The sequence below is a fragment of the Manacus candei genome, unplaced genomic scaffold (assembly GCF_025592945.1).
Source record: "Manacus candei isolate 608988 ecotype Guabito, Panama unplaced genomic scaffold, ASM2559294v1 h1tg000049l, whole genome shotgun sequence".
NCBI classification, from domain to species: domain Eukaryota; kingdom Metazoa; phylum Chordata; class Aves; order Passeriformes; family Pipridae; genus Manacus; species Manacus candei.
Window position 1 is genome coordinate 16,233,991 of NW_026138097.1, and position 25,264 is coordinate 16,259,254.

A 25,264-nucleotide genomic window follows, 5' to 3' on the forward strand; every position below is an offset into this window, starting at 1 on the left:
TGAAGACAGTACATGCTGCCTCTTCTTAAGTGTTCTTTTCAGGTAAATTTTAAAAATAGACCGAGCTGGCACCTGCAGGTCAAACTCTGCAGTTCCTTCAAAATCCAGAAAACCTACAGCGTGCCACACACACAGCTAGTGTAATTCCCCAGGCTGGCACTTAGTCATCAGTCAAAGCCACTCTCATAGCACAGAAGTAAATTTCTTTTCCCTCCATTGCTCTCTAATGTTATTGAAATAAAAATAGGTGGAACTGTAATTTTTCACATCTGATGTTGAGTCCTTGTCTAAGCACTAAACTTTGGCTTCTTTCAGAAAAAGTGTCTTCTATAAAACTACGCTACTTTTGTGCTGGGGCTTTCTTCATAATTCAAGCAAAAGTTAGCAGCTGTTACAGCCCACTGCACACACACTGACCTACCTCATGCTGCTCACCACAATGAAAGGTTCATTCACATCCTGTATTTCCTTTACGAAATAGCCTCAAATTCTTTTGCCAACAGCATCAATAATGTTGAACAGGTCATTCTTTCTTCGACAGTCATATATTTTAGCTTAAGTACCCACACTTCAAAACTTTCACAGCGCCGGGGAGACACATGTGGACACAAACAGCTGCAACCTCTCTGATCCTTCTAGTATTACCTGTCCTGCAAGGCATCCAAGTTTCATTATATACAACATGGAACATGACAGGTTTGTTGGGAAAAATATATATAATGGGGCATGATTTTGGACTTACTGAAAACGTGTACATTTCCAGAAGGCCCTTTGAGAGCTTTACTTACATCAGCTCTGCTTTCAAGGAGCCTGAGGTCAAGACACACGAGAACATACAAGTGCCTACATCCAGCTGACTTCAGAAGAAGGAATACCATCGCTGACCTAAGCTGATGGTAAGGTCACTTTGGAAATTTCTACTCAATGTCTCAAACATAATTATTCCTTCACAACATTACTTGCTTCCAAGCAAGCAAAATACACAATTCAGCTACCCTCACCGAAGTTGTTTAAAACCAGTACATCAAATAGAAAAATCCCTTTGCCTAGATGCTATTATTAATGCAACAGCTTGATGAATTGTGCAGTGAAAAAAAAAAGTTTTTGCAACTTTTTCATAAATTTAAATAACTTTATGAGAAAATGCAGTGTGTATAATCATATGGGAATCATAAAAACAAATTCATAAATAAAGCTTTGGCTTATAAATAAATTACATTTAAATCAACAAATAATATTCAGAGATCATAAATAAATAGACAAATAAATAAAATGCTAATACTCAAGTTTCAGCTGAAATTTGCTCTAAGCTTTTTTGGGTTTCCTTCTCTTTGCACAAGACCCAGGAGATGGGGACCAATGCCAGTGGGAAGAAGTTTTACCTGACTCCTCACTATCTGAAAACACCAAAAACAGTGCAATAAAAACTGGCAATATTAATGTTTTGCCTTGCAGGCACATTTACAATACTACAAGGATATTAAGAAATAATATCACTTTCCCCTAACTGATGACACTTAACATTCTGTCTCAAAAGTGCATTACTCTATATTTCTTGAGTTTCCCTCATAGCCAATGATTTTTCCTCTTCATTGTTGCCAGTTCAATCAGTGAATTTAATTTGTACTAGCTACCATACTGACACGCTTCATTTTAATGTTACAGGTATGTGTAAAGAGTTACTGGTTGGAGGCAATTTTTCATACAAGCATATGAAAGCATTCAGTGGAAAGTTACAGGCATCCAGGAGAGAAACACAGCCAGATAGTGTCTTTTCCTCTGTGTGACCTGAGGGATCACAATTCGTCCAGTATCTATGCGAAGGACATTTTAAAAGATGATGTTTAAAACAGACAGACCAATATTCTGACACGGCAGCTCCCATGGTAAGATAAAGCACCACCTCTGTATGTTGTAGAAAACCAAACCACCCCTGCCTTGTATGCAGTTAATTTTGTTTATTAATTTTAACATCTGCTGTCTGTTCTTTTTCTCAGGGATGCATCAAGCTAGTCTAGCTTGGTCCTTGTGATTAGGTCTGTGACCTCCTAGTAATTAGGTTTCTGCTTCTCATACTGTAGACCTCCCTACACCTCAGTTTCTATCTGAACTGGCTGCCTACAGCTGCAAGCTGCTTTCTGCATCAGGAGGCTGCCATGGCAGAGACCTCTAGAGGTGGTAACACCCTGGCTTGCTAAGTAAAATCTTACCCTAAGTTACTTCAAGTGCACCTCTTGGCTCAACTTTTTGCTCATTTGCTCATTGAGAGGAGCATTTTAATTAACATGTGAGGGGAAAAAAAAGAGCAAGGCCAAAGCTGTATGCATTGAAAACACTAACTGCAGTTTCCAAGCTGGGAAATCTGGCACTTTCAAGGCTTCTGATACCATATGTTGCAAATGCTAAAGAAACAAAGATCATTAATTACGTTGAGCCCTTGGTAGCCAGGCCCTTAACACTCCATGGGTCTGCAATTATCCAGCTTCATATTTTTCTATCACCAATAGGATAGCAGATGGACCAGCTCATTCTGGGGGCTATCTCTAAGCATATGAAGGACAAGGGATAGTCAGCATCAATTCACAAAAGGGAAATCATGCTTAACCAACCTGGTTGCCTTCTATGATAGGACAGCTGGCTGGATAGGTAAGGGGAGAGCAGAGGATGTTGTCTACCTGAACTTCAGCAAGGCTTTTGACAGTCTCTCACGGTATCCTCATAGACGAACTCAGGGAGTGCGGGCTGGATGAATGAGGTGGGTTGAGAACTGGCTGAATGGTAGGTCTCAGAGGGTTGTGATCAGTGACACAGAACTAGTTTGAGGCCTGTAACTACTAGTGTCCCCCCAAGGGGATATTGGGCCCAGTACTGTTTAACTTTGGATCGATGACTTGGATGAAGGAATGGAGAGCCTACTCAGCAAGTTCACTTAACCATTCTGTGATTTTGTGATTCTGTGACTACATAAAGTCCAGTCTGTTGCCATTGTGCATTTTATTACCTAAAGCTGGAATTTCTCCATCTTTCCTCCTCTCTACCCCATTCTCTCCATATGACCTCTGTCCATTTTGACATTTGTACAGTTTATCTCCCAATGAAGACTCGCTCATGAACATCATCTGTGAAAGTTATCACAACCCTGTTTATCTCCACAGCCTGGACAAGAGAAACAAAATCTCCCTATTATGTAGAGTTCTCGATGGAGGGAGGGATCACCCTTCAACTGAGCCAACATCCTAAGACTGATCCACATGCAAGCAGATGCTCAGTAAAAGCTGCACAGAATGAATACATGATGGTGGATGGTGTGATATCAAGTCTTGGTCCACGTGGGGCTGATACACAGAGTCTGAGTCTGGCATTTTCCCATGGGAACACGGGGAGAACACTCAAATCCCTGAGAATGAATAGCTCAACAAATGAGTTATTAAGAATTTAACTACACAAGTCCCAAGAGAAAACCACTGAAGCCTATTAAAATGAATTTGAAATTGCTTCTTTATATGGAAAATACACTAAGTGCCAATGTTGCAGGACCTCCCCGGATTTGGAGAACGTTTTTGGGTCACTGGGAAGTTTCTATTGCAGGAAGCCTGAGACAGCACTACTGAAAAAACCTATTCTGCCTTCAGGGGAAAGTGCCAGACTTGGAGCAACACCCCCTGAAGTAATCCACCAATTACTTCAGCCAAGTTCTTCTAGGTTTAAATTGAGTTTACTAACATCAAAATCTAGCCCATAATAAACCAGTAAAGCAGCTTAGAAGCCAGATCAACTTCTCTGATTCTAGAACCAATGCCTGCTTGGCCAGGCCAATCCACTTGGGGTTACTGCTGCATGTCAGCTTTGGAAGCTAACAGACATTTGGGGGCTGAAAAAGTTGATAATGCCAAGTGCATGGCGTACTGTCTGGTCCCTGGCAAGCTGCTTGGCATGTAGGCAACCGCAGATGTACACAAAAGTCTAGCCCACGCCTTCAAAGACAGCTTTTCTGCAGAAATATAATGAACACACCTACACTATACATGTCGCTTCTCTCCAACCAGTGTTTTCAGGGAGAATGCATCATTTACATACAGGCACTGTACTTATTTTTCCAACCTCTACTTTTTTGTTCAACTCAAGATGGTTCTGCTTGAAAATGGCCTGATTACAGGAACACCTAATTACGTCTGCCACTACACTGAAGAACAAGACGCGAGCAGTCTGTGTAGTAGACTTCGTGCCCCCTGTGTCACTGTTAATGCCTTTCTCTCTTGAACAACCTACTTCTGGGACTCAAGGATCATCTGAGGGTTTGCTTTGCCTTTGGAGTGGCTCAGACTGCAATGGATGTCTGTATCTTACAACAGCTTCCAGAACAAGACACAAAGGTCTCCTGACAAAGTTCTTCGTCCATTTTAAAGAATAAAAATTGAAGAGTGCAGTGTCTTGAAATATATTTTTCAGGAACAATGTGCAGACATTTCCAGCAAGTGCTCTTAATGGAAGCTTCTTTGCCAAGTACTGCCTCCTTCCCTACCTGTGGTTTTGAGAAAACACATTTGTTCACTACAGGAAAAGGCAGAGCAGAACTTTCAGTCCTGTACACTCAATCACTGTATCCCCTGGTAAATGTACTAGAAGGGCTTTTTTCTCCCCCATAGGATCTACACATGTAAACACTTCGTACTGAGGTTATACCTACCAGTCCGGATTGCAAGATGCAGTGAAATTCAAATCAAAATCAATGAAATTGGTAGCATTAGACCCAGCAAGTCAAAATCAAGGGTTAAAGAGATTTAAGTGCAGCAGAATCACTTTTTAAAAAGCATGGGAAGAACAAGACGGAGGAAGGGACAGAGGGGTTAAAACTGTGAGATGATCAGAATACAGGAAGCAGAAAAAACTGAAACTCTCAGGCACATTCCTGAGCAGAATTTAAAAGGACCTGTGCTACTAAACAAAAGATAGGCTATTTATTTATTTACCCAACTCATATTGATTTGGAAAACTAGCAAGAGTACTGCAAAATAAAAACAGCATTAGGAAAGCCTACATTTGATTAGCTTGTGTTGCCATAATTTGCTGAAGCGCATTGACATTATGTGTGATGTGACTCAATAAACAGAATTAATATAACATGGCTACCACTCAACATTTCCATAACATTTTATGCCTTCACACCACTTTGCAATATAAACTTAATAAATTAATCTTCATAAGGTAGGCAAATCTGATTAGCCTTATTTTACAGATGAGTTAACTGAAGCTTGGCAGAAGTTATGTCACCCAAAGTAGCACAAAGAGTTGAGGGGAAAGAGTAGCAATTAGTAGACCAGTTTGGGGGCACAGAGACCCTGCCATTCCTTCTGGCCAATTATTGTGCAGGACTCCCTCATTGCTACTGCGGTATAAAATTAGAGATCTGCCCATCTGTCTGATAGCACTTCCACGTTTCCTCAAAGCATGATTAATAAACATACACAGAATCTGACTGAGGGACCTGGTTTCTGCTGTACAAATCCACACCAGACCCTGTAACCCTCTAGCTTAGTCTTCAACTTCCTCCTCCTAGACAGAGGAAGCAGTCTCCTGAAATCCTCCAGCCAGCAGAAATCTAAGCAGTTTGAAAGACATATAAAAGGCAATAGTTCCCAGAGAAGAAGCAATCCATCTCCTGCAGACTTCCTCCCATGAAAAAATCACTGTGGGCCATCTCTTTCACTGGAGGCACTTCACTGGATGTTCCCTTCTTGCTGCTTGATGCTCCTACCACAAAGCCGGTTTGAAACAAGGACAGCTGCTTTGCCAGGCTTTCACCCAACTGCTGCAGTGCCACTGCTTTCTGAATTCATGAAGGTATTCAGTTTTCCCTGAAAGATTTATTTTGCCATTGGCATTTATTTTGACTGAATATCATGTCACATCAGTTCAATGGAAAGGAGAAGAGAGGATTCCTCTTGACAATGGCATTTTCTATCATGCTATAATAGCTATCGAGGGGAAGCTACATCCAAAGGGGAAAAGGGGGTCTTTCTAACAGGTATTCAAAACACCTGAATCAGTAGTGACGTAGAATGATTTACTCCAACCTAAATATACATTTCCAGACTTGTACCTTTTCCTACAGGTACTAAAATTCTCTACGAGCCTTCAGGATATAAAAATGTCAACCACTATTATATGAGTCCAAAAAATGTGACAGAAGTGTCACTCAGAAAGCAGAAGTAAAAAACCTGCAAAGAATAGGGTTTGTGAATAAGCATGACAGACAAATACAATCTGGGTGCACCTCACAAAACTGGTTTGCCTGCTGGCTGGTGGGTAGTCAAGTAAGCACATAACTATCCGCAGTACCATCATTCAGAAAAGCAAACAAGAAATAACAATATGGTCCTTAATTTTGGTTTTCTGCCCTTTTCTCTCCTCCCAAAATATAGTGCATTCTGTTATAGCAACACTTCTTCCAACTGTTGTATTGGAGACAGGGAAAACGTGTTGCACACCAGTGCATCAAAGGTGACTTCCAAGAGCACAAGGACACTAAAACATTTGTTTTGCCTAGGTTTTCCTCTACTCGTGTCCCAGGTTACCTAGTTTTGTGACATTTCAATGGTAGTCACATAGGACTGAGGCTTTACCTATTCCCCAAGGGAAAAAATGGAAAGAAGTAAACCAAAAATTTTCTTTCATTTGAAAGACCCCTGCTTTTAGTAGAGCAGGTGATTTCCTGGAGAGCTGAAAGAACTTTTGGACAGAGGAATGGAGTTTTTGTACATGCAACAGGGATAAAATGCTGCTCCAAAACCTAAGTTTACTTCCACCTGATCTCTCTTCTCTTTAGATTTGGCTACTGACATTGGTACAAAGCAGTATCTGATATTTGACAAGGACCCCATATTTGGTCATGGACTCTCCCTGGAATGATCCTAAATGGAGAAAAATGTTACTCGAGATAAGCCAGTGGAATGCTGCAATTGTTGATACACTTCATACATACACCCAGACAAATATACATTAGCCTATAGCAGACGACCACCACTGTCATCTTTTGAACACATCAAAATCTAAAGTAGGAGCTTAGGGGTAGTCTGAAATCATCGTATACAACATGTATTATAAAATTCCCTTCTAGCATCTTCAATATGAAAAGACAGAACTGAAAAGTTGTAGCATGGATAGAGGGGAATGCGGACAGATCAGGCCATTTACTGCATGCTTGAAGCAAAGGTCACTGCAAAAAAGAATTTACTTCATCACAGCCCAAAGTGAACGAGTATAAACACCTGGGACTAGCCAAGCAATGGAAAAATGAACAGATTGGATCAACTACCCCCATGGGAAAGACCTTACCTCAAAATATCTCGTTTGCTGGAAGTGCTCTGATCTGGACAGAGAGAAAGTGCTCCACTCAGACGTAGGAGACCAGACCACACTCACAGGACAGACTGCTCGGAAGAACTTATCCACTGACCTTAGGTCAATTGTCTCCATAGAGAAGCAAAAGCAGCCTCTCAGTGTAGAGCTGGTATTCAGCTACATGAGTTAGTGTCAGTGAGGATTAGGGAGGCCCTTTGCTTGTCCACTGCAGGTGTTTTTTTTAATTTCATGAAGAGATTGGACCAATTCAGAGAACCAGGAACTGGTCTTTCGGTGACACCTTTAGGTGTCAGGCCAGTCAAGTTATTCTTTTACCTTTCTGCAAACTTGGAAACTCCTCTTTTTTTTTTTTTTTCTTTTCAGGGCACAGTAGAGTTTGGTACATGTTAATCTCTTGGACAAATCTTTTGTTTTTCTATAGTCCCCCACAACATCCAGGGGCCTTGTTTATCTATTTGCTTTGATTCTTCTCTGTCCCTGGAAGCCAACAGCAGTTCCCAGATGATCAACTGAGATGCATGACTGCCCATCAAAATGCTGGGAGAAGTGGTTTGGTTTTTCTATATGATGAAACACAAAAAAGTATAAAGATTTGAAGTTTCCCTGTTAAGATAATCTTTTCTTGAGGAGCTTACGGCATTAAGGACATGCTCACTCAAAAAGCATTTCAAATGTCTATTCACAACCTTCATCAACTGTTTACATATTTTAAATCAATTTATGACTTAAAGCTATAGCCAGTAAAAATGGCTTGAGTGAACTGAAAATGTCTCAAAACAGCCAGCTCTTTCCTTCAGCCTGAAATAAACTTATCCTGTTACACATGGGTAGATTGGAGAGGTGCTGCCAGATGACTTAAAAAGAAAACAAACTCAAACCAGTGCTTAGTGCTTTCTTGAATCATTTAATGCAGACCTTACCTGACATGAAATGTGCTTTATATCTTTGAAGTGCCAGTGCAAACTAAGTAATTAATCCTCACAAGATGGGACAGGTCAGTAATATCATACTGAGATAGACAGGTTAACATTAAAAATCAGAGCTACTTCAGTGCCTCAAATGGCATCCTGGGCCCTTCTGATTATGTCTTAAAGACTTCAAAATCAAATGCTCTCATTTGGCATGCAATAAAATTATTTGATTTTGTGCTTTAAAAGAGCTCTAAAAATTTCTGAGTGGACTTTGAAAGAGAAATGAGTGCTTTCTTCTTTTTGTACATTCATTCTGTTAATGAAAAGTATGGAACTCTTGACATCTGTCTTGCTACTTTGTTTTCAGATTATGTTCTAGACAACTTGACCCACAACACTTTTGGTACTTAGCAGTCTTGAAGAGTGGGCCACTTATGTCTGAAGGCTGTTTACAGTTTACTGAAAATAAGAAATATGCACCAGGCAATTATGGCCTGAACATTTCTCCTTTTAACTCACAATGGGGTTTTTTTCTCACTCGCTTCAGGCAAAGTGTTAAAGTGCTGCTCTGCTCCTACCACCAACTCCAAAGTTACACTGCAGGATTTCAGGTTTGATTTCATCATTTATTAATTTTTCAGTCTTCAAAGAAAGGCATTTTGCTAAATGCCAGGCTCCTCCTGGTGCCTCGTCAACATTTCTGCTACCTTTTCGTGTAATTTTCCCAACAAGCCTGGAACTAGAGGATGGTACCGCTGACAGTGCACAACAAACAGATTCCAGCTCATCTTCCCACAGCTGTGCCACCTCTGCAGCAATCATCACATTTAAACTAAATTCACTGCAACTGGCAGCCAGGAGGGCCAACCGTGTCCTGGGGGGCATCAGGCAAAGCATCACCATTCTGTCAAAGGAGGTGATTGTCCCGCTCTCCTCTGCACTGGTACAACCTCACCTTGAATATTGTGGCAGTTTGGGGCACCACAATATAAAAAAGACATCAAGCTATTAGAGAGTGTCCAAATGAGGGCCACGAGGACGGTGAAGTGTCTGGAAGGGAAGGAGTGGCTGAGGTCACTTGGTCTGTTCTGCCTGGAGAAGAGGAGACTGAAGGGAGAGCTCATTGTGATCTTCAACATCCTCACAAGGGGAAGCAGAGGGGCAAGTACTGATCTCTTCACTCTCATGACCAGTAACAGGACCCAAGGGAATGGCATGAAGCTGAGTCAGGGGAGGTTTAGGCTGGATATCAGGAAAAGGTTTTTCACTCGGAGGGTGGTTGGGCACTGGAACAGGCTCCTCAGGGTAGCAGTCACAGCACCAAGCCTGTCTGAGTTCAAGCAGCATTTGGACAACACTATCAGGCACATGGTGTGATTCTTGGAGTGTCCTGTGCAGGGCCAGGAGTTGGACTCAATGATCCTGATGTGTTGCTTCCAACTCAGCATAATCTATGATTTGGTGGTTCTAACTCTGGGCTCATTGACTACATGTAACACAGCAATGCCTGAAGAGCAACCAAGAGCAAGACCCCATTTTGGATAGCAGTTGCTAAAAAAGAAAAATGTGCTTGAAAAAGTTTTCTAAAGACCAAGCATCTGAAAAGTAGACAAATACTAAAACTACTTAAAACATTCTGAGGTAGAGTGAAGCTGAGGTGAGAAGAGCGGAGTGAAGAGCCACGAGCTAGTAAGTTCAGGGAAAGATGGTCCAGGCAAAGATGTAGGAAATATTCTGAACTCCCCAAGGGCTCTGCTTTAGCATTTTCTGCATCCATTCCTGCAGAGAATCTGGATAGATCATATCAGTCTACATTTTCTGCAGAATTTACTGCTTTAGAATTTTATGCTTTCTCTTACAGTGCAGTGTGCACTCAGCCACTTTTGCAGCTCTTTCCCCTGGCCCAGTTTGGTACTGAGCTGTCCGAAAACTACTTTCTTCACCAGTGGACTGGCCCACCTCACTACAACCTCTTTTCAGGTAATTGTAGAAAGCAATAAGGTTCCCCCTGAGGCTAAACAACCTCAGCTCCCTCAGTTGCTTCTCATAAGACTTGTGATGCAGACCCTTCACCAGCTCTGTTGCCCTTCTCTGGACTCCCTCTAGCACCTCAATCTCTGTTTTGAAGTGAGAGGCCCAAAACCGAAGACAGGATTGGAGGTGTGGCCTCACCAGTGCCAAGTAGAGGAGGACAAACACTTCCCTGGTCCTGCTGTCCACACTATTGCTGATACAGGCCAGGATGCCATTGGCCTTCTTGGCCACCTGGGCACACTGCTGGCTCATGTTCAGCCAGCTGTTGACCAGCAGCTTTAGGTCCTTTACTGCCAGGCAGCTTTCCAGCCATTCTTCCCCCAGCCTGTAGGGCTGCCTGGCGTTGTTGTGAACCAAGGGCAGGAGTTGCCACTTGGCATTGTTGAACTTCATATTGTTGGCCTTGGCCCATCAATCCAGCCTGTCCAGATCCCTCTGCAGAGCCTTCCCACACTCCTGTGGCAGTAAATCTGCATTATATGGGAAAACTGTTGTTTAAACATGTCTTAAAATGTTTTTTTGTGGTCTCTTTGCAAACACATGCTTCTTCTTCCCAACACCCCCCCCCCAGCAACTGTTATCTCCCATGCAGGAATGTCCTGAGAAGATATCCTGAGGTGTTCTCATTGGCCCCTTTTAACCCCTTCCTATTGGTTGTTAACCCCTTCCTGCAACCTGTAATTGGTTACTCTGTGAATCCTCCTAAGCCTATAAATGTAACCCCCCCAACAATAAACTCTCTCTTGCCTCCTCTCCATGCCCAGTGTGTTGTCTCCGTGCCAGCCATGGAACCACGTGCGTGGGGGGGAGGGGAGGGCACCTCTCCCCTCCAGGCTCAGGGCCTGATGCTGGAGTTCCCTTTCCCTATCCTTCAAGACGTCGGAATGGTTCCTCAGATGGAAATGGAACTAAAACTGGGCCGCCCCACACCGTGGGGGGAAAGGGATCCAGACACTCCAGCAGACCAACGCTCCTGCCCAAGTTGCTGTCATAAAAACAACCAGAAAGGTTTATGTGCATCCACATATGTAGACTAAAGCGCATTATCCTCTTTGGCCTCCATCCTCTCACATGCACTATTTGCTTTGGGATTTACTGAATCTCTGCATTCCATACATTGGTGAAAGCAGAGCTATCGTTTTCAATCTCTGATACAACTCTTAGTGAAGTTATTCCCAAAGTAACATTCACCATTTTCACACTACATTTTCATTAACCGAGTACACAAACACGTTCATTTGCTTAGTGCTTGTCATTTCCATCCATTTTAAGTATCTGTTCTTGGGAAACCTCACAAACAGACCTACCATCCTACCTCATAGATTGATTCAATTCTATTTTAAATTCCTGTTACAGGAATACATTTTTACAAACTGGTACCAGTAACCATTAAACAGTTCTTATATAATCAGTCTCCTCATATCATTGCCCTCTCTGACACCATCAGTAGTAGACCAAGCAATGTAAAATCCTAATGAGAATGAAGCAAGAGGTGAGAGAAAAGTAAAGATACTGATAGCTCTCTGTGGGGATCCTACTATATATAGGTACAGTGTTACATTGGGAATATTAATGCCATATAGGTGTTTTTATATATAAATGCTAAAAAATAAAAAATGAAGTTGAAAAACCAGAGAATATCAGATAATTTATTCTGAATGTGAATAATTTTATGCTCCACAGAAATCTGAAGTTATAAATTCTATACATAGAATGAAACTGTGACTTCAAAGAATTGCTACAAATTCTGTCTCTGACAGCACACTTGGTTTCCAAATCTGGGTAATGCCAGCGTGTCGTTCATTCTTCAATAGATAATGAAAAGAGTGGGTTTTTATCAGCAAAAGCTACATCATCCTACAGTGCTGGAGCTAGACACATGCTGCTAGCTCAAGACAGGGTATTGACAGGAAACTGCTGTGACAGATTTGTTTCCCCAAGCAAATATGACAACAAGGTGATGATCTCAAGCACTGCCTGATGCAGGGGAGTAAGAAAAACAAGAGAAGAAAAAACACCAACCCAAGAACAAGTCCAAAGAGTTAAGAATTGTCCACAGGCTCCACTAGCTTTTCTGTTTAGGCATGATTGTGTTTGGTTTGCTTTTGGTGTGGTTTTTTTTTTGTTTTTTTTTTTTTTTTTAAATTTGCTTTCATTCCTCAAAAGGCTTTGGTCACAAACTGTTTTACTCAGAACCCATTATATTTCACCTTTTTTCATCTGACAATGAAAAATTCTGCAGCAAATGCATTGAAGGATTTAACTCTAATGCAGCTTCTCCCATTACTGTTCTGAAATGCTGGCTTATAGTTTTTTCTGATGATCCTCTCAACTGTAGATCAGGGAAATTGTCCCTACCACTTTCCAGTTTCTGATGGTGGGTTTCCCCCTTCCACTCAGTCGGGATCTTCCTCCTCATCTTTATCCTAGTTAACAAGTTTCAGACAGAGGGCTCAGAGCTAGAGGGATGCTATTCTCCCCCCTCAGAAAATAAAAACCAACTCCACTAAATATGCCAAATAAGTCAGAACCAAAAGACACAAACAAGTACAGACCTTTTGTCCATTAAACAAGATCATCACCCATGAGATCAATTATCTGGGCTGTAGAAATGCCCAAACTGGGCCATAGAAGCAGACACAGTCATTAGCAATTTGCTCTGTCCAAGAGCTGAGGAGGCAGATGGTACAGTTGAAGTCGAGCAATCCCAAGAAGAAGTGGGGCCACAAGTAACTGTGCCACAGATGGATAGACATCAGAGCTGGCCCCACGTCAGCCATTCAGGCCCAGATGGATTTATTCGCTCAGAAACAACACTGCTGAATGCAACTTCCCTGCTTCCAGGGCCAGCTCATCTGTCCCAGTCAATGCTAGGTGTTAACGAGCCCTTGCAGACCTTAGCTGTCTCTGCTCTGCACAGCAGTCCCTCACAAATCTTGGCATCAGCCCCTGTCACTCCCAGGGTGATCAGAAATTCTCTACTGTTTGAGGTGCTTCTGCCTCCAGAGCCACAAGTCACAGACAGCTGGTTATATACTCAATTCTTTGCATTGCTCCTACCCCTAAACAGCTTGACTGGGGAATAGAAATACTGCTAGCCACAGAGAAGGTTACCATCCCTCTTATAACCCTTTCTTCAAGGTTTTTTCAATATTTTTAAAACATAATTTTTTAAAAAAAATTTATACACAGCAATATAACTTTGAAAAACAGTAAAAATGTGATGACAAGCAGACTTACTCTGCTCTACGCTTTGAAAGCACCAGATTGACAAACATGCTTGTACTGTGTCTTCTGCAAACTAGCAACTGGGAGGAATGCACATATTTAAGAAGAGAGCCTAAACCCTACTGTTCTTAACCTTTTTTGAAAGTGTCCTGTAGAAGAGGTTCAAGGGTGAAATCAGCCCAGCTGTCTGGGCAGGTGAAATGCCATCTGTACCCTGAAAGTAAGCCTTTAGTGCCTGGGGCTAATAGCTTGAGGTAGTTAGCAATGGTTGTGCAGAGCAAGAGAGTTTACTGCCTAGAAATTTTGGGCTTATTCTAACATGGAGCCTGTCTTCCCTCCTTATCAACATGATTTATATTCCACCTTGGAGAAGGGAGGTCTTGTTCCTTCCTGAAAAATAACTATGTGTTTCTACACCTTTGACAGACTCATATTAATCATGCAGTTTAGCGTTTTCTTATGGTAACATATGAAAAATAATTACATGTCCTCAGACCAGGTGAAAATAAAAGGAATTAATGGGCATTATCTGCCCCCTGGGTTTCGTATTTACTTTCACAGCTCTGCCCAAACAAAACACTGAATCTCTCAGATTCATGCACATGAAAGCTAAATAATTTTACTGTTCATAAACACAAAAAGGTGCCATTACTGTCTACAAAAGTCGGTAAATGCAGAAATACACGATACACCAATTATTTATTTGTTCTAATTTGACTATTCCGGGATTCTTACTGGTTGTCTTCCAAGTTCAACTTCACTGTGATTTAGTCACAAAGATTTCAAGCACAGAAGTATCAAGAGGCCTCATATTGGAAATGCTTGGGTTAACTGAAAACAAAGCTTGCCATCCTCTGGAGAAAATATATCATTCTTTTCTTTGTCTTCAGACCTAGAGGCTCAGATAAAAGCCTGTCTTCTCTTGCTTAAAATATTAGAATACACGTTAAACTAAAAGAAAAACATTTTGAAAATGAAAGTAAATTAAAACTACCCAGGGACAGATCTATTTTACACTCTGGTAATTTTCTCGAGGTTTTACTTTTAATGTTTATTGTTTAACTTCATAAAATTGAATAACTAGTGTAATAGCACCTCAAATGCCTGAGAGAAACAGCCCATTAAAATATGAAGCATCTTGTTAATAAAATACACTAATCAGAATGCACCACAATTCCCAATAAGCTCGTGTAGTTTTAAGGCTAGTAAACATTTTGAATGATCATCAGCAAACTCACGTTTTCTTCAATGGCTTGTTACATCAGTTCTTTCAAAAAACATCTTGACAACATAGTCAAGCAAAAAGGAAAAAGAGAACACTTCAAATATCGTCAAATTGTTTCATAAACTTCAGGGGGGTTGTAGAGTAAAGATGCAAGAAAATCCTGGCTGTAACACCACAGTTTTCCTCCTCTCATTGATGCTACCTTCTGCTATGCCAGCCTGGGAGGCACAGACAGAAGAGTTTCACCAATCACAAGGCAAAATGGAAGAAATGTACAGTTCTTTAAAAGAGAAAACAAGCATCCCAGTTTTCGGTAATACTATCCTCCAGCTACCATTGAATCTTTTGAGGGGAAAAAAAAGAGCAAATACACTAAAAAAGCATTTTTTTACCCTCCAGAACTTATGTGCAGCACCAATGAGATGAGAAAAATTTCTTACCTGTACCACATCTACAAAGGACCAAAAAGCCCTGTTAGTTTCTTTAGTTAGATGCTGCTAGTTTCTTTTAGGTTAGCAGCTTCATCAGTCTGCCATCACAGATTAATCCAGCAAACCTTGTCTCCAATGAAAACACACTACCAAACATTTTATTTTTGTTGCTATACAGCGAGTCTGCTAAAGATGAGGAATTGACCGCAATTCCCATTTTCAGGACACCACATCTTCACAGTTTTTGCTTCCACACAGGTTTCCAAGGAGCAATATTGCATAGGGCACCAGCAGAGCACAGAAAAATAAATTACATGTACTCAATGCAAGTTTAAGATACTAGAGCCAGAGAAGGAGAAATCTATCCTCTTCAGTTGACTGAAGACAGAGGTTGAAATATCTCTAACCTCATGGCCCAGAAGTGAAGGATTTCATCACAGGATTGTCAAAACTAATTAACAGTTTCCCTGCACGTCTTTGGTTTGGATGTCAAAACTGACATGTTTTTAAAGGTCTTAATTGTCAGAGGTCTGCTGCTCTTCAGCCTTCTGGGGAAAAAAGAAATCAGTCTTTTTAGTGTCAGCAGCATTTAACAAGTTAAGTTACGAGTTTGTTCCCAAGGTCTTTAGAAAACATGAGTCCTACTCATTATTGATCTCCCTGTAGAAAGTTATTTCTTCTATTTCTTTCTGGTTTATTTTATATAGAGACTGCCACAATTGCTTTTATCATTCCCACTGGAGTCATTTCAGGCAAACTCACTTTACTGGATATACCTGCTTAAATACAGTTTGCATTTGAAGGTTCTCTTTGAACGTGGGCGCTGGACAGAGAAACTCAGGATGAAAAGAGCAAAGTTTCGGATTCAGAATAAGTTGTCTTAGTTATGAGGTAACTGTTTTTCTGAAAATGACAATCTTCCACACATTGTGGAATCTATAGTTAATATATGTATCTCTCTCTAATTTTTTCTAAAACATGCTATTTCTCCATCTAAAAGTCACTTTTCAGCACAATGATCTTCACTTGGAATCTGATCTTCAAATCAAGAAATGTTTTATTTAAAAAACTCATGCATAAAAGCATAAATAGCCAGTAAGTTTCCCCACAGAAAACTAGGTAACTTCTGAAGAATAATCTCCAACTTGGTATTGTTTTTCTATAATCCATTTGGGTAGGAATCATTTTGTAATCCATAACATTTGTTTAAGCATTTAGGATTGTAGTGGGTTTCTGTGGCTGGGTTTTGGTAGCAGGGGGGGCTACAGGGGTGGCTTCTCTTAGAAGCTGCTAGAAACTTCCCCTGGAGCCAATGTCAGCCAAGGCCGAACCAATTAGGAGCAATAGTAATGCCTCTGTGATAACATATTTAAGAACAGAAGGTTGTTGCACAGAAAGAATTCCAGCCAGGGCAGAGTGGAGTGAGAACATGGGAACAACAAAGTAGACACCAAGGTCAGTGCAGAAGGAGGGGCAGGAGGTGCTCCAGACACTGGAGCTGAGGCCCCTGCAGCCTGTGGTGCAGACCATGGTGGAGCATGGTGTGCCTCTGCAGCCCATGGGGGATCATCGGGGTGCAGAGACCCTCCTGCAGCCCATGGAGAATTCCACACTGGAGCAGGTGGATGCATGAAGGAGGCTGTGACCCCGTGGGAGGCCCAAGATGGAGCAGGGTCCTGCTGGAGACCTGCAGCCTGTGGAGAGGGAAGCCCACACTGGAGCACGTTTTTCCCGGGTAGGACCTGTGGCCCCTGTGGGGGACCCACATCGGTACAGCTCATTCATGAAGGACTGCACCTCATGGAAGAGTGACTCATGGGACAGCAGTTTGGGAAGAACTGCTGCCTGAGGGATGGACTCACACTGGAGAGATCCATCAAGGACTGTCTCCTGTGGGAGGGACCCCACGGGAGCAGGGGAAGGAAGGACTCCTCTCCCTGAGCAGCAGCAGAAACAACAACTGACCATAACCCCCATTCCCCATCCCCCTGCACCGCTGGGGGGGAGGAGGGAGAACATGGAAGGAAGGAGGGGTGGGGGGAAGGTGTTTTTATGATCATTTTATTTCTCACTCTTTGGCTCTTATCCTGTTAGTAATAAATTTAAGTACTATTCCCACTTTGAGTCTGTTTTACCTGTGAAGGTGATCAGTAACTGACCTCTCCCAGCTCTTATCTCTACTCATGAATCCTTAGCTGTTTTTTTTCTCTCTCCTCTGTCCAGTTGCAAAGGAAGAGTGAGAGAGCAGCTGTAGTGTGTACCTGGTATCCAGCCAGGGTCAACCCACTACAAGGATAATCATTTTAGCTTCATTTCTGAAGAAGTATTAAGTGTTAAAATGAATTATATGTTTTAGGGACATATCATCTCCTGTCTAGGATTTACCCTGAAATTAGCCAGGGTGTTTGAACTTTGCAAGTTGTTGTGGTTTAACCCCAGCCAGCAACTAAGCCCCACACAGCCACTATCTCACTCTCCCCTGATGGGATGGCGGAAAGAACTAGAAGGGTAAAAGGTAGAAAACTCATAGGTTGAGATAAAGACAGTTTAACAGGGAAACTAAAAGCCATGTGCACGAGCAAAGCAAAACAAGGAATTCATTCACCCCTCCCCATCAGCAGACATCTCTGTATTATCAACTATTTTCAGCATAAATCCAAAACGTAGCCCCATACCAGCTGCTATGAAGAAAATTAACTCTATCCCAGCCAAACCCAGCACACAAGTCAATGTAAATCCACTTCAGTGTATGATATTAAAATGATGATTTAAGGACACTTCCAAGGATGATTGAAAGCTGATTAATCTAAATTTTGTTTCATGTCTTTTTTCTTTGTGCACTGAAGGTCATCACAGCTTCTTCCAGTTGCTGCTACATGAGTGTTTTTCAGGAACATATTTCTCTAGCTAAATTTTGCAATTAAAAAGAACAGAATTACACAGGTATAGGCTACTGCAAGTTTTCTCTTCTAGGCATACTTGCAGCTTGCAACCAGTGCATTCTAAGACAGATTTACAAGTAATATCCTACTCTCTATCCATCTCTGTGGCCCTCTCACCAACTGGAGCCAACCTGTTGGAGCCATATGCATGCTCCAGCCGTTAAGAGACAAGTTCAGTATAGCACAGCTCCATCCTGGACATTGCCTACATTGCCAGCTATGCTTCTTCATCAGGAAAGCTTTTCCGATTAGGTCAGGAGGCTTTAGAGCACTATCCATCTTACACACAGTTGCTCAGAACGGTATATTTCATAAGCCTTAAGTCCAAAAACCCACCATCCTGGGGTCCTTGTCTGATCTCCAATCCCAGCACAGACAACAGAATTTCACCCAACGGGAAACTGCTTTGAAACCAATGACTTAATGGGTTATAGCAAAACATTATCGTTCAGATAATAATCAAATTTGGGTAACAGGTATTTTCCCTCTGCTAAGCTTATTTTAAAACACCTATTTGCCCTTTCCCTTTTTCCTTTTCCAGTTGGTTGACATAGGATGCAGGAATTTCATTGATTTGCCATTGCCTATAAGAATAGGGGGCTTTTAAGAATAGTGGGCCATACAAGATCTGTTCTTTTCTAATCTAATTAACACAGGAAGAAAACCTGAAGTCCTCCTTTGGCTTTGGATTCTCTTTTCTTACAGGGAGGTATGCTACCCCAGTACTTCATATATTCTGTACAGTAGTGTTTTTTTCTGCCTCTGCTACATTTTCAGAAGCCTTTGCTGTTCCAGGTGCCATCCAGAATCCCGAGTTGTACAGCTAAGTGTGTAAAGGGTAATTTTAGCATGTGTCCTCTATTCACTAACTGATCACATAACAACTGGCGTATTTCTGAGAGGCCACGAGAGCTCCCTGAGCTGCAGGGCTGAGTGTTCACACACAGCTACACCATGCATAATGCCAGCAAACATCATGTCATTTGTCCAATTGTTACAGGTACTGGAGCAGAATACTAAAAAGGAAGTCAAGGAATCACCTGCTTTTGTTTGCAATTTACACAGACACATATGTACACAAAAATAGAGTATACAAGCCAACAGTCAATAAACTAAGTACAACATATAGCAATGCTAAATGTAGAGTAGGCCACGTGAGTCAAGTTATTATAATTTAAAATGTTTCCATCCTCAAAAGGATCTGAAAGAAACAGAATGTAGTAAGACTTTACTAATGGGATACGTTCCCTCAATACAGAAGGTTTTTTTTTTCCTGCTCCAGATTCTTTCTTTATTAGTGCTGAGGCGTCCAAGCACTTGGTCAGCTGTACCACATTTTTGGTTGCATGGTTTTTTTTTTATAAAGTACCACACCTCCAACTACCAATAAGCTGCCTGACTAAATGTGCATTGTCAGTCCATCTTTATTCCCTTGTTCCGTGCTCCAATTCTTCTGCAAAGGTTACCTAAGCAGCAGAAAACATATAAGCAGGACACTGTCTGCAGTTCAAAATAATCATTGTCTAGTTCCTGCAATGCCAAGACAGCAGAGTAACATAATACTCATTAGTAAATGAAAACTGCACTCTGTGTTGCCCTTGTAGCACAGAGTAATAGCAATGTTGGTGCTTTTCCTGGCAGGACTGCGTGGCAGGAGCAGACGCAGGAGCACATCAAAGCACTTATCACCTCGAAGAGAATTTTGACAGAATAGGCCAGAACAACCAAACTACTGCTATTGAGAAGATTAATGCAAATTGACATCACCCATATTTATTCATCTCGCTATCTGCAAAACACACATAGTTAAAATGTATGCACAGTCCTTACTGAATATATAGCATGTGGAATTTACAACTCTGGTCCACTTTACAAGATGATTGTGAAAAAATATTTAAAATGTATTTAAAAACCAAATTATTATTTTAACAGCAGGATTTTGTATGGCGCCTCAAAAAAAGTCTTTTTTGACAAACTACTTTATTCCTCCACAGTAAATTACTTCAGCTTTATTTCAGTAGAGGCTATTCCACAAATGCAAAGAGTAAATGAATCCCAAAAGCATTACAAAACTTCCGCTGTAAAAATGTAAATGGATTATCCCTCCATTAATATCTCAGTAAACAGGAACACTTTAGAAGCAATCACTCTTCTATTGCTCACAACATAAAAGCCAAATGATATTTTCTTCATAAATCATCTGGCTATTACAAGATTAGTGTAAAAAGGGGTTGGGTGTAAGACAATAAAGTCTTTAGATCATCTTGGAAGCAGGTTTCCAAATGGCATATTGGTATTTTCATCTCTTCTGTGCTGGAAATGATATTCAACATTTGTTCACATGACTGTTCTAGAATAGAGCAGACTTTTGCACTAGATTTTAAGTGCTGCCACCGGCTTATGTCTACTTCATTTTCATATAATAACAACTGAAAATACAAAATAACTTTTAACAGTCTTTTATTAGAGTTGTCCTGTTGCATCTTTATGGAAGTATTGGGACTCCTGCTAGAGTGGGACCAAGATTCAAGTTCAGTAAAGAGAGAATGAAGAATAGCAGTGTTTTAATTCAGGTCTGTGACTCTGAGGCCAGCACCAAAACAAATTTCTTTATAGAAGCATCAGTTCCAGCAAACAACAAGTTTCTTAAACACAAACACCCCACAGTGGACAGGCAGATGTTTATTTCTAGGATTACAACAAACTATATGCCCCTCTGATGTTAATTTTTTTTCTACCCACAGTGAAATGAGAAGGGCAATTTCTCTTTTTCCTATATAGATGATCCAGAAAATTTCTGATCACCCACTTTCCATTTCAGTAGTATTTTTCCATGCCTGTACCCAAAATTAAGTCAAACATTTTGTGTTTACTTTCAATTGCATTAACCATCTAATTTGTACGTACTGTGCTGCCTTCTCTCTTTATTCTGGGGTAATGCACTGGACTTCATATCCATGTTACATTGCTAGCCTCAAAATTCATCTCCCTCATAACACAGGCATTACTTTCCATAAATTGTGGCTGACATAAGGATGTTTAAGCATGCATCATTTAACTTGCATTTGTGTATGTACAAACAGCCAATTAATACACAGAGACACAAGCATGCAGAAGCCTCTCTCTCCACTGGAACCTGTCACCTTTCTTCGTTTTTCTAGATTTTCACAATCCTCAGCTTTACCTTCCCTTGCAGCAATTAAAAGAGGTAGAGTATTTCAGGATCTAACTACTTGGAGAGAAGCCATAATGCTTGTTAATTACATCAGTATCCAGCCGAGGTCTGTGCGCACTCGGTTTTACAGAAGTATCGACACAATCACCTCGATTCCAGTACCACAGACAGAGGTCCTCTGCTGTAATTACTGCAAAGTGACTCTGAGTCACTCTGTCGAGGGATGAGGGACCAGTACTGGCCCTTGGCCACCTGGGCACCCATCCAGTCATGGCCTCACTGTGCCTGGATGCAGAGTCCCAACATATGTTAGAGCACCATGGACACTGCTCTGAGTTGCACCAGCAGGCAAGAATCAGCAGAAATAGGGAAACCCATGCTATGCTCTCTCCCATTAGTCATCCTATTAACACAGGCCAGAGAAAGAGGAAAGTGTACCAGACATGATGACAGAGGCTCTGCGTTATCAGGGAAGTTGCACATGGGTAATATAATGGAGCAACGTCCCAGGGGCTGACAATGCCATAACGTTTGTTGTTTGATTCTTGTATATCCCTAGTGTCACACTTAAAATACTAAACACTTTAAGCTTCCAATCTCCCTTGTTTATAATTTCTTCATAGCAAGAAAAGCATGGTTTTGCCCATCAATAAGCAACATCTTGCCATGTAATATAAAACTGCTGATCAAATCTATTTACTAGGTCAAGAAAGCTAAGTTACTTCTACAAATGCAGCACCAATCAGCCATACAACATTATAGTTATATTTTCATCCACTTTTATGCATCGGTCAAAAAAGTGTTTGTAAAGTTCTGAGTAGAATTCATTTGCTGATAGTGATGCTCAAAAAGAGGAAGAAAGCATATATCTTGATTTTAGATCACAGGTTGTGCAGAACAGAGAGTAAGAAATTGTCTCTTCCTTTAAAGTGAGGAAATTTGGTATGTAAGTCATTGAGAGAGAACTTACAATGTCATTTTTACAGTCACTATTTCCTGATTCACTTTAATTGGACAACTGCAATTCTCTTTATACCGTATGATCTTTCTGAGCAAGGTTCTGTATTTGGAAGTCTATTCTCCTTGGACATTTATGTTTCAGATTCTTAAAGCACTGCAAACTTCTCCTAGATTACTCTTTTTACTAATATTTCTAGACTATCTTTTCAAAGTCAAGCCCTTATAGAGAGGCATTCTGATGCTCTTACTCATGTGGATTATTTCTTTACCCATCAGTGGTCTAGTGTGTCCATTCAGTGGGGAAAGTTAAGTCTGAACTTCAGTTGCCCCTATTACTTCAACTGACCACCACGTATTTGCAGGCCAAGATCCACATGATGCAGCTACAAGTATTTCCGTTTTGAGCACTAATTTTAATGGTGCAGGTTCAAAACAGGTAAATGGTTTGAAAATTAGAGTGCTTCCTTACTTATAAAGAAAATTGCACCTCTTCATCCCCACAGAGCTCTTGGCCAGCATTGGATCTGAACTGGTTATCTCAAAATGAATGTTTCTGTGCAAGTTCACCAACTGATTGGTGTGTTTCTTGCAAGCCAGCTGGAATATGTAATTTTTAAAGAGATCTTTGGGTTAATAAGTTTCCCTTGTTACTGAAGACTACATGTACAGACTAAATCAGATTAAGTGCTTCTAAAGAATTAAGTAATTTAGCTAAATTAGTTTCTCATATTCAGAAATGAAATTCCAGCTAGAATATGTCTGTATGTCTTAAAATGTTTCCTGTAAAACTATGCACTAAATCACCTAATCCATGGTAATAAGGCTTACCATGTACAGGTCATTCTGCCACGCAGGCCTAGGCAGGCATCCAGATATTACTAGCTACATACCCTTGAGCTGCTTTATTTATAGATTTCTGAAATTAGGGAAACTTAAGAATGTTGAACTCTATGAATAAACTACTCATGAATGCAGCCTATACATACAATTTTTGCAGGACTGGACACAAAGGTGATAACTATGCATAGACATTTAGACCTGCTTAATAGAACGCCTGGGGGTACCCCCAAGGACTACTCACGAGAGTAAAAGTACCACGTTGTAGTGGTTTGAATCTTGTTTTCCCCCAGAGGTTAAGAAAAGTGGTAGACCCCAAGGGGTGGAAACCCCTGGAAGTTTTGAAGTTCTGCCCAATGGCGCTCCTGCAGAAATGTAAACATATCACAAGCTCACCGGAAGAGATGGGTTGTAGTTGGGTTGTTGTTGAGGAGAGGTGGCCATGTTGTAGAGCCACGAGGAAGGGGCTCTGAGCCCCTTGGGCCCTCTGGGGCCTCCCAGCCCCTGGCTGGGGGGCTGCAGGGACCTGGAACAGCATAAAGCTGGGCTAGGTGCCTGTAGTTATGCCGGGAGATGTTTTCTCCATGGGCGCAGAGCAGCAGCCGGGACTGACCAGAGAAACGGTGGCAGAGAGCCAGAGATAAGAACCTGAACTGGAGGAGCAGCAGAAGCAACATGCAACACCAGAGAAAGGACTCCTGGAAGGAGAGCCGGGAAAAAAAGAGAGCCAACAGCTGAGAGACAGAGTTCTGGGGGTAAGACTGTACCAGATCCCCAAAACTCCTTTGAGATCCCTCTGAGAAGAGAGGGAAATGGACTCCTATTTTGGGAGCAGTTTTTGGACATGCAGCACCGGAGTGAGAGAGGAGCTGAGAAGCTCAGAGCGTCCCGGAGCTGGACCGGGACGGCCAGAGGAATGCGGGGGGAGTTGACCTTGGCTTCCCCCCCCTTGCACTGCTGCCACGGTGGCAGCCTGAGAGACAGGGCACAGAGGCCCTGCAAGGAGCTGAGTCTCCTGGAGATACCAGACCGTCACAAAGACCCCCCTGTGTCTTCGTGATATGACGTGGTGATACGACCTTGTCTGGGGTTACGAAGCCCACGGAAGACCCCTCGGTTGGAGGCGATGGGGCCGAGAGAGAGGCTTGAATACCTCCCTCGTGAGTGCTGGCAGAAAGCCAGCTATCAGCTGCTGCATGTGGAGAAGACAGACAGACTGCTGCCTCAGAAGATGCTGCTGTTCAGAGACTGGAAGGGATCTGTCCTTCTTTCCCTCCTGGACTTTTATTTGGAGGGGAGAAGAGATCTGATCCACTGTAAATACTATATGTCATGGTAGAGATAGTTGTGATTGTGTGTATAATGTGATATGGTATTTATTTTATAGTCATTGTAATATATTTCCCTTTCCCCTACTTTGAGTCTGGTGTGTTTTGTCTGGAAAAAAACCCATCTCACATTAAGTTGAGATGTGGGAGGGGGAAATGGAGCTAGGGAACTGGATTTTGGGGCTATCTCAAACCATGACACACATGCAGAAGATTGTGGACTAGAGCCACTGCATGCATCTGTACTGTGTGAGCCTACTGCTTTCACATACACCAAGTTTTATACTAGCAGAGCTCTGCTTCATTCAGGCATTTCTCCTCACCCCCTTGGGGCTCAGACTTGGCAGCTGGGAAGGAGGCTCTGCAGTCCCTGGCAAAGGCTTCACTGCAGCTCCCCTCAGAGTCCTGCAGATACTAGCTGCCAAGTAAGTGCTGCATATATAAATCTCAGCTAGTTTGGAAGTAGGAAAGTCAAGTTTCAGTAAGACCAAAACATAACAGCCAATGATACTGTCACATGTCTTGGTTTTGTGTTGTTTGGTGTTTTTTCCCAAATTCTACGTTATTTAAAATTTTTAATTGGTGATTTGGTAGAGAAAACAGAATGAAATTACCTGATGAGGCATTTCCAAGTTGAAGCAGATATAAAAGGAAAAGTGTACTGTATAGTTTGTCAAAGGAAAGCATGCATAATTCTTACTAGATTGTCTACTGAAATTTTTATTAAGAAACTCCTGAAACTAATTGGTATAATTTCTAAATGGAAGTTTAAATTTGCCATAATGAAAGAGTGGTGAAGTTTGAAATAACAAAGAAAGGAGTGCATTTAAC

At 41.5% G+C, this 25,264-nt stretch overlaps 1 protein-coding gene across 7 annotated transcripts in view; it reads right to left on the bottom strand.

Annotated features, from left to right (window-relative positions):
• The window catches only part of FARS2 (phenylalanyl-tRNA synthetase 2, mitochondrial), a 233,522-nt gene that overhangs the window by 26,183 nt on the left and 182,075 nt on the right, over window positions 1–25,264 (bottom strand). For 2 of the 7 annotated variants that reach the window (XM_051799083.1, XM_051799084.1), the window contains one exon: window positions 16,444–16,885. The exons of 1 other annotated variant lie outside the window; for it this stretch is intronic. In XM_051799083.1, the coding sequence (XP_051655043.1) occupies window positions 16,648–16,885 (238 nt within the window). In that variant the 3' untranslated portion in view covers window positions 16,444–16,647. Of the gene's footprint in view, window positions 1–16,443; window positions 16,886–25,264 lie in introns of those variants that run through there. 4 more of the 7 variants (XM_051799086.1, XM_051799085.1, XM_051799089.1 and 1 more) reach the window with 3 other exon arrangements.